Raw genomic sequence first — 9,773 nt, 5'->3', positions numbered from 1 at the left:
CCCTCACACTCGTAGTGTCGTTCCTGGTGAGCATCGCAGCCAGAGGGAGCTAGGGCCCCTAAGCATGCACGAGTCAGGAAAAGGTCTGGGTTTATTGGGCCCTCTTCCTAGGCCTGACTAAAATCAGGAGGGACCCTACATCAAGTAAGGGTCGGTTGTTGGCAACCACAATAGCACACCGCCGAGGCTGGGATAGGGCGAGGTACAGGGGAGGTCGGAGCCTTGCGAAGAACATCATGCCTTGGCTATGGGGAGGCAGCCAGGATCAGACAGTCGTACCCCTCTACCACTGAAATATCATCAAAGTCGTGGCAGGCGGGATAAGGAGGGGGAAGACCGCCTGAGCCAGGAGATCGGTGGCACCTCCCCTAAGGGACGGAGCAAAAGGTTACCACCAAGTCCTTGGGCTGGGTGGCATGGGATCGTATGATCGAGGCCCGGCAGGTGCACGGGCCTTCGTTCAGGAACCAATCCCCCATTTATAACATTGTTTCTTATGAGAAAATTGGTTCCGAGTTACAAAGTTTCAACTTAAGACACAGTTTTCAGGAACCAATTGTGTCATAAGACTGCCTGTATTCCTTCATATGAAGCAGAAACTTTTCACCATGAAAACAGGAAATCTTCTCTCAGCTCAAACAAGTGCATGAGATCTAATGAATTTCATATGAGGATCTTTATATACACTTACTCAGACATGTTGAGAGCCAAGGCTGTCCAGTAGGCCTCCATGGGTGCAGTCACCACAGCATCAAATAGTAACTCCTGGACCAACTCCTCATCACCTGTGTATGAACATAATTATAGAAAACAGAGGAAAGTGGTCAGTACCATCCTTCCTAGATGTCCCTGAGAGCCAATTTGTGACAGATATCTCATGATCCAGTGGGTTTAGCATGGCATGGCCAAACAAGCCACTCACATAGACAGTCTAGAAGAAGTGAGTCAGTGTTTGGTGTCCAGGGCAGCTCATCACCATAGTGTCCCTAAGGAGCAGTAACCCAATGCTGAGGGTTCTGGTGGTCACTCATATTGCTCAGGACTCTGGTCACCCTTTACATTGCTTCAAAAGGCTGAGGGTTCACTCTGTCAGTCTGAATCCTTCAGAATTGAGAGGCTGAGTGAACAAAAGTCTTTTATATGAATTATTTTCTTTGCCTCCCTTTAAGTTATGGCCTGAACAGGTTTCCTTGTTGGCCTCTTTCTTGAATTTCATCCTGGATCTACTGTAACTATGGCTCTGTCCACTTTACCTCACCCCATTCAAACTGCTTTTACCAAAGCCTGTAAGATCTTCATGGATAAAATCTCAACAGTCTGTGCTCTGTTCCTGTGTTTTTTGACCTTTCTACATTGCCTTGTCTACACAGGACTTTTAGAATATGTTAGCTAGCACCTGACAGCACACCTCTTCATTCTGGCGTATGCAAAGTCTGTGTGCCCTGTTTTAGTCTTTTCTCCTCCACTCTCCCGAAGGATCTTACTGGCTCCATTCTTGGTCTTGATTTCTTTTTACTCTAGTCACACAGCTTCATTCTTGTTTTGACATTATTGACTTATAAATCCACTTCTCCGCTCCTGACTTGTTACTGTCTCCTATAACTGTACCTAAAGGCCTCATTACCTGGTTAAATCTAACATGGTCACAACTGACTCCTGATACACTGCCTGATAAAGGAAGTGTATGAGGAAGAAATTGAACAGTGTGCAAAAAGTCTAGAGGGGAAATTGTTCACCTGAGTCTTGATGGGTGGGTTGATGTCCACAATGATCCAGCAATATGTACTTGTGTAACAACAGATGAAGAGACTGTCTACCTTACAGAAACAATTGATACATCAGGAAATGTACACCAGGCAGAATATTTATAAGAAGTATCAGTAAAAGCTACACCAAACTGTGAAAAAAGTAAAATATCTAGTATACAGCTTTGTCATAGACAATGCTGCAAAAGTGTCAAAGATGAGAAGAAATCTAGAAGAGAGTGAAGAAAGCCCCAAACTAATAACATATGGCTGCAGGGCTCATTTGATGTGCCTCTTAGCCAAAGACTTCAGTGCTCCAGAAATAAAGGCTAATGTTGAAATTGCAAAATACTTCCATAAGAATCACTTTACAGCAGCTGCTCTGAAGAAAGCAGGAGGAACCAAACTAACTCTACCACAACTCTAACTCTACTGGAACTCAGTACTAGACTCATGGGCGACTGGTGCTGCCTTAGTCAGGGGGAGGAGCACATGCCCCCTCACGTCCAGTCCTGCTGACCAGGGGTGGGGTCCCCCGTAGCCGATCATACTAACCGGGGGCGGGAAGTCCCCTGCAGTCAATCTTGTTACTCAATCCTGTGATGCCCAATTGGTGCAACCGCTTCCAGGAGTGGCTGTGGCTTACAGGGGAGGCACCGGCGCTCCTGCCTGCCCTCTACAAGTGGCAACTATAGCCAGTCAGGCGGTGCATCAACCCTTTCCAGGGGCCACCACTGACTGAACTGTTTTGAGCAATATATTGAGAACTGGCCTACTCTGATGACAATTTGTGGACAAAATCGTGGCAAAATAGATGGAACTGTCATTAGCCAAAGTTCTCAACATTGGGCTAAAGAGAAATGTAGAACATATGCTGACTATCCTGAAGACTATTTCTGTAAACTTGAAACAAAGTGTAGGGAAATCACTGTTTTATTGCTGATGCTGTTAAAATTTGGAAGGAACCGAGTGAGACCTTGAAAAGAGAAATATGCAATGAGAGTTAAATTACAGGCATTAACAAATGAATGGATCAAACACCATCTCCAGCTCATTTTCCTGCCAATATTCTCAATACTTGGTACCAAGGTCAATCCTTAACTGCTGAAGAAGAGGAGTTGGCTATGACAAAGGCATCTAGCAATCATCCCTCCATAATACCAACTATAATAAATTTCAGGGCAAAGAGTGAACCATTCAAGAATGATATGTTTGCTGATAAGGTTTTAAAGAAAGTCACCCCAGTGAACTAGCGGTAGTCACATAAACACCTGGATTCATCAGAGGCTATTGAAATGATAATCTAGATTTTAACAGCAGGTGTAGAAAGAATATTTACTTTCTTTGGACTAATTCATTCTAAATTGTGAAATCACTTGGGAACTGAAAAAGCAGGAAAGCTTGTCTTTCTTTTCCTGCCTATGAATAAACAGGAAGAGAAAGGTGAAGACTGAGTTTGCTGCATTACCCAGTATTTTAAGTTTTTCATGTTGACCTGACTGAAATAATCTATTTAATTTTTGTTAAAAACACATTTCACATTTATAACTAAAATAGTTAAAAATTCAAAAATACTTATGCTTGTTTTGTTAAAATAATTAGACATGTTTTCTGTTGAAGAGAAATATCCAAAATACATAAGCTTGCTGTTTTAGTTAAATAAAATAATTTAAATGTCTTTTATTTTTGGTAATGATTGTTGTTGTCGTCCACCTAATACAGCACGGCAAAAATATCCCCCAAATATCCATGATTAATCTAGTGATTAGAAATAATTCACCTCCCAATGATTTCAGAAGTATCTGCTTCAGTTAGCTTTGGTAAATTAAATAACCAAATCATACTTCAGTTTTTTGATGCAGCTAGAAAATTAATCTGAAAAAATATCAAAATAAATTACTGCTTTAAAATGTATAGTGTGTACCTTCTAAAAATGAAACCTACATCTAACTCTGACTTGTGACTACATGCACTAAGATTATATCAAATAACAAGAATGCACTTTTTGTAGAAAACAATGATTAGATCGAGGCTTCCTGACCAGGGAATTAAATCATGATTTCAATCATGATTTAAACTGATTTGATTTAAATCAGATCCACCCTGCTCAAATCTCTTCTTAAGACCCATTTCTGGTAAGTTTATCTGTTCCCAGACTTACATGTTGACTGGGGTTCAGGAAGTCAGGTGAGGATAAACAGCAGGAAGGAGAGAAAGGGTTTGAAAGAGCCCAAATGGGAGCAGCATGCTAATTAAAGCTGTGAGGGCTTGGAGAAATCAGCCTACCAGGGGGGTTCTAGGATGAGTAGCAGGTGGAGATATTTGATTTAATTTGCTGACAGAATAAACCCACAATGTAACTGGGCATGTCTGGAAACCTTAGCAAAACACCCAGCAAACACACTCAGGGGTGCAATAGCTAACCTATGTAAGTATATACTCTATTTGTTACATTCTCCGTCCTCAGCCTTTTCCCTCCTCCTGTTTGTCACATTTGCTTATTTCAAAATTTGACTTAGTCCCCTAGAACATAGTTTGTACAAACAGGCATTTATTTCTCAGAAGTGTCCACTGGTAGAAATCTTCCCAGGAGAGGGGACAGTTCAGATGTTCACCTTGCAGCTGTACTCTCTCCCTTGTTCCCTGTGTATTCCTCAGTCCAAGGTCACTCTTGGCCTGGAGCAAGGAGAGGGAGCAGTGGGGCAATTCTCCCTACCCATTCCCCAGGCTGGGTTATCCCCAGATGTGAGGAGCAGTGAGCAGCTGCTTCCCCACTCCCTGTCTACCTGACAATGTCCCCCCACCCATTCCCCAGACTGGGGACACCCTGCTGTCACGAAAGCTCAGCAGGCACTGGCAGCTCAGCTCCTTCATGATCAGGAGAAGTCAAACTGCAGAGAAATACCCTCCACCATCTCCAGACAGAGGGGACTCTGGTCTGGTAAAGGCACAGGGGAAGCTACTGCTCAGCTCCTCCTGATCACAGAGTTGCTGAGCAGAAGCATACAGGTGTGTTCATTCTAGCAGCAGAAACTCTCACAGGGGAGATCTACCAGGTGATCGCTTTCTCCTGAAGGAGGCATTTTCCTCTGGGAGAAAGTGAATGAATGCCTGTAGACTGGCAATTTCTCTTGGGAGATCAGTGATTCTTCTGGTAGAAGCATAGTGCTTGGCTTTGTCGTCTATGCTGTGATGTGTAATGCCTAATGTAATGAGGTACCAGCCATAAATGAGGTCTTCAGATGCTACCTGCCAAAGAACATGCCAACAGGTCACTGCAAGTTTTCAGCACTCACATTCCAGCTCTGCATCCTCTCCCTTGAGAAAGCGGATCACGGCTTGCAACTGGCTGAGCTTCCTGTGATCTGGATCAATATCTGTGATGCAGTAAATCCTGGGAGGGAGGGAAGCGACGCAGAAAATCACATCAGAACAAACACACCAGGGAAGTAACAAATCAAAAACCAAGTCTGACCTCCTCCTCTTAATACTTGCTAGTTGCAAGGGTTTTTTTGAAACTCAAATGTCAGGACGTCTCCAGACAACTCTGTGAGTGCACAGAGAACTGACAATTTTCTCCTGATTTGGCCCCAGAAAATGCTCTACAGTAGGGCTGTGCGAAATTTCGCTGGCAGTTTTGTTCGATGTTGTTTTGACTCATCTTGAGCTTGTTTCGACCCCATCATACCAAGCGCTCACATGCACCACCTTCAGCCAGATGGTGCTGTCCTCTCTGTATGAGACATGCAGGAGTACTTGAGGGAGAAGCTGCTCATGGCAGGTCTTCAGGTGGCCTTACACTTCACCTCAGACATCTGGAGCAGCTGCGGTGGTGAGCACACCTACCTCTCCCTCACAGGGCACTGGTGCAACTGGTCAGGCCATCAGTGGGCTCTTCTTCAAGCTGAGGTGACAGATGAGTCCCACACAGCAACAGAGATCATGGGGGCTATAAACTGCTTGGTGCAAGGATTGCTTGCTGGGCAAGGTGAGCTCACCCGCAGGTTCATGGTCACTGACAATGGGGCCAATATGATCAAGGCCGTCCATGATGCCAACCTTGTTGGCATCCGCTGTGTGGCACAGAAGCTGCACCTCATTGTCAGGGATGCCTTGGAGGGGGACAGGGCTGCTGGTGATGGTGCCAGTACCAGCAGCAAGCTCATTTTGAAATACAGGAAGGTGGCAAGGTACTTCCACTGGAGCATCAAAGGAGGCAAGATGCTGTGGGACAAACAAACAGAGCTACACATACTGTAGCACAAAATCATGCAGGATGTGGAGACTCAGTGGAACTCCACATACCTGATGCTCTAGAGGCTGGTGGAGCAACAGAAGGCCATCCATGAGATGGCTTTACTTGGGGAGATTGGGATCAGAGGCCCCCTGAACAGAGCTGAGTGGGATACCATGTCCCAGATCTTGGTGGTCCTCAAGCCCTTCGTTGAGGCCACTGAGACCCTCAGCACTGGCGATGCCCTCCTTAGCCAGGTGATCCCCATAGTGAGGGAACTTCAGAACCAAATGGAGAGCTTCCAGGGGATCAGTGTTCCTGGATGGGGCAAGCTGCTGTCACCAGATGTGCAGGCACTGGTGAGGCGGATGAAGGAGGGCATCAGGAAATGGCTTGATCCCTTGCAGTCCAGTACAGTCCATGTGCTGGCCGCCATGTGTGACCCAAGGGTGAAGGGCAGTGTATGCAGCACCTAAACCCTGAATCAGTGGACGGAGGTGCTGGTGAAGAGAGTCAGGGAGGCAGAATGGCAGAGGAGGGGGGACATGGAAGAGGGGGATCCACTGTTCCATGCTAGCACACCATCCACCAGTCAGTCTCTTTCTTCATCATAGGTGCTGCCAATGTGGGCCAAGGGCATGGCTTCTATGGTGGGGTCCAGAGCCACCAGACCCCACCATCAGGTAGGTGGTACTCAGGCCTTGGTGGCTGCCTATCTTGCTGAGCCTGTGGAAGTGCTGCTGTGAGGCTCCTTGGCCTACTGGGCAAGCTGCAGCTGGATGTGGCCAGATCTGGCCACGGTTGCCCGCAAGCATCTGTCCAGTCCACTGACCAGTGTTTCAAGTGAGAGGGTGTTCAGCATCACTGGGGATGTAGTGATACCCCACTGCACCTGCTTGTATCCTGGTTTGGTCTAGCAGCTGGTATTCTTGAAGGTGAACCTCCCGTTGCTGGGGTTCCCCAAGCTCCAGGTGCAGATGGAGTGAATGCTACCCTCCTTACTCCGTCTGCATCTATTTCCTTTTTTCATTTTTTAAAAACCAGTTAATGCCCCACTCTCAGCTGGAGGGGGCACTCACTGCATCAACAGCCAGCAGAGGAAGAACATGGCCTTGTTGACTTTGCTCCCATGCCAGGATGAACTTGGAGGTATGGACTGGGGCTGTGGGGAAGGAGGAGGTCCCAGGTCCTGGGCATGACCCCTAAAACTGTACCCTGCCAGGGAAGGGAGGCCTGGTGGGATTGCTGGCAGCATGGCAGCCCCATAAATGCCAGGGCCAATGATCCCCTGCTGAAAGGTGGGTAGGAGGTGCCATAGACTCCAGCTAATGCATGCACACGTACAGTCCTGGCTGGGGAAAGCCCAGACCTGTCCCATCTTTGACAGGCTTGCTGGTTGCAGTGGAGTTGTGAGGCTCCAGGTGAGCTCAGCTTAGCTGCCTGGGATGCCAACTTTTGGGTTGAAAAACCCTTCGTCAAGCTGAGGTAGCACCTGCAGTTGGTGTGTCTGCTGGTCCTGGATGGAAGGAATAGTAAAGAAGCCAGAGGCTGGCCTGATACACAATGCAGGCAAGAAAGCCAACTGCCTAGAGGCTATAGGGGTGGAGGAAGCCTCATTGGGGTACACTACTGTGTTGTATAGAGGCCCTAGCACCAGTGAGAGCACACCTTAACATACACACAGTGTCACTCACCCATGTCATGAGTTTTGCCTGTCAGCAGCCAGAGGTGCAGGGCCCAAAATCCAGAACTCCCTGCACCTATCTCCTTAAAAGATGGCAGGCTTCGTGGCCACAGCAAGGACTAGCAGACCTGCAGTTTTCACCCCTTTGTGCCCTAACATAGTCGCACAAGCACCCATGTCACAAGTTTTGCCTGTCAGCAGCCACAAGTGAAGGGCCCCAGAACCCAGAACCCCCTGCATCTATCTCCTTGAAACTTGGCAGGGTTTGTGGCCTCAGCAGGGGCTACCATGCCTGCAGTTTTCACCACCCTGTGCCTTAACACACACACAGTGTCACCTATGTCACGAGTTTTGCTTGTCAGCAGCTTGAGGTGCAATTTCCCAGAAACCCCTGCACCTATTTCCTTGAAACATGGCAGGCTTCTTGGCCTCAGCAGGGGCCACCATCTCTAAAGTTTTCACCCCGCTGTAGTTTAATACACACATGTAATAAGAGTTTTGCTTGTCAGCAGTTTGAAGTGCAGTTTCCCAGAAACCCCTGTACCTATCTCCCTGAAACTTGGCAGGCTTTGTGGCTTCAGCAGGGGCTACCATGCCTGCAGTTTCTCACCCCACTGTGGCTTAACACACATACACGTAACATGAGTTTTGCTTTCAAGAGTTTGAGGTGCAGTTTCCCAGACCCCTCTGTACCTATCTCCTTGAAACTTAGTAGAATTCATGGCCTCAGAAGGGGCTACCATCCCTGCAAGTTGCATCCAAATATGGCAAGAAGTGACAAAGTTATAGGCTGTTTCTTGCTTCCCCATTATAGCCTATGGGCGAAATGTCAAAACAGCGAAACTGTTTTGACAAAACAAAATGGAACAGTGGTTTCGAATTGAAACAAAATTCAAAATGAAACAGTGTTCTGTCAAAATGTTGAAATGCAAATCGAAGCAGAACGGTGCCATTTCGCACAGCCCTACTCTACAACTGTCACCAAACAAAAGCACACAACTTCAGAGCGCTTAAAATGGGTTTCGGAAAATCCAAAACCTCATTGCATGACGGTTCAGATGAATATGCTCCAAAACAGTGCACATTCTGTAACTTGTGTCTGTGGGTCTCCCAGCCTGCTGCTGTTTTTAGAATGTTTGGAGGAAAGGGAGCAGAGGAGTTTGGTCTGGGGTTTTTTTCAACTTCCACTGAAGGGTGGGGCATGTGAATTTGACCCTCAGGGAATGGGTGTGGAGGTGGGCAGGAGGCTCCAATTCACCTGTCCCAAACTCCAGCACTGGCTGGGGAACCCCAAGAATGAGCTCCCTCTGCTCCCTTTCCCCCTCCTGTTCTGAAAACAGGATCAGGCTGGGAGTGGCATTGCTACTGAGACCAGGCTGCAGGCTCGCAGCAAGCAGCTGGAATCCCCAACTCTGAGACCCAACAGCAAACTTGTGTTAGGTCCAGGGGATCATTGCAACTCATAGCGCTTCCTGCAAAGCACTATGAATTGAAACAGGGAGCTGCTCCTAGACCTTTGCATAGCTGCCTGCCTGGAGCACAGCCTACTTCATGGGCAAGCCTGGACCAAGCTGAATCACAATCCATGAGTAAAAGCTAAGAACTTATACAGCTGTATATGGACCACTTAGGTACATGAAGTGAAATAGGATTTAGCCCAATAAGTTTCTACAGTGATCTTTATCATGTAAGTGGGAGGGCTGAGGTGACACAGCTTTGGTATAATGGAAATGGTTTTTTTCAAGGCTTATTGCAACAAGTTGCTTTGGTATTGATATATGTGGGGTTCACACAGCTGAATTTAACTATGAACTTTAGGCGCACACAAATCCCGATGCAAAATCACCAATCAGCTCCACCCTTGTTGTATTGTATCTGGGCTCAGCAAAACATCACATGAACTTAGGTATCTCACTGAATTTAGAACCAGATTTTTTAAAATGTGCATGTGCTTAGTCTGACCTTGTACCAAAATGAACCCTTGCTAAGGGCAGGAGGCTTTCTGTGGCTGAGCGTTCTGGGTGTGATTAGGACCTATGTGAGGAGTTCAGCTAGAAGGGAATGTAAGGTAAATATCAGGTCTTTTCTGACAGTGAAAACCTCAAGACAT

The 9,773-nt window shown here is 46.8% G+C and overlaps 1 protein-coding gene across 2 annotated transcripts in view; it reads right to left on the bottom strand.

Annotated features, from left to right (window-relative positions):
- Window positions 1-9,773, bottom strand: part of CACNA2D4 (calcium voltage-gated channel auxiliary subunit alpha2delta 4) — a 183,236-nt gene that overhangs the window by 93,083 nt on the left and 80,380 nt on the right. For both annotated transcript variants that reach the window (XM_019544560.1, XM_019544561.1), the window contains 2 exons: window positions 5,042-5,139; window positions 692-785 (listed from right to left, as the gene is read on the bottom strand). In XM_019544560.1, the coding sequence (XP_019400105.1) occupies window positions 692-785; window positions 5,042-5,139 (192 nt within the window). The remainder of the gene's footprint in view (window positions 1-691; window positions 786-5,041; window positions 5,140-9,773) is intronic.

Source organism: Crocodylus porosus, unplaced genomic scaffold (genome assembly GCF_001723895.1).
Source record: "Crocodylus porosus isolate Cpor-Errol unplaced genomic scaffold, CroPor_comp1, whole genome shotgun sequence".
NCBI lineage: Eukaryota > Metazoa > Chordata > Crocodylia > Crocodylidae > Crocodylus > Crocodylus porosus.
Note: the sequence above shows the minus strand (reverse complement) of the source record. Positions and strands in the feature narration are given on the sequence as shown.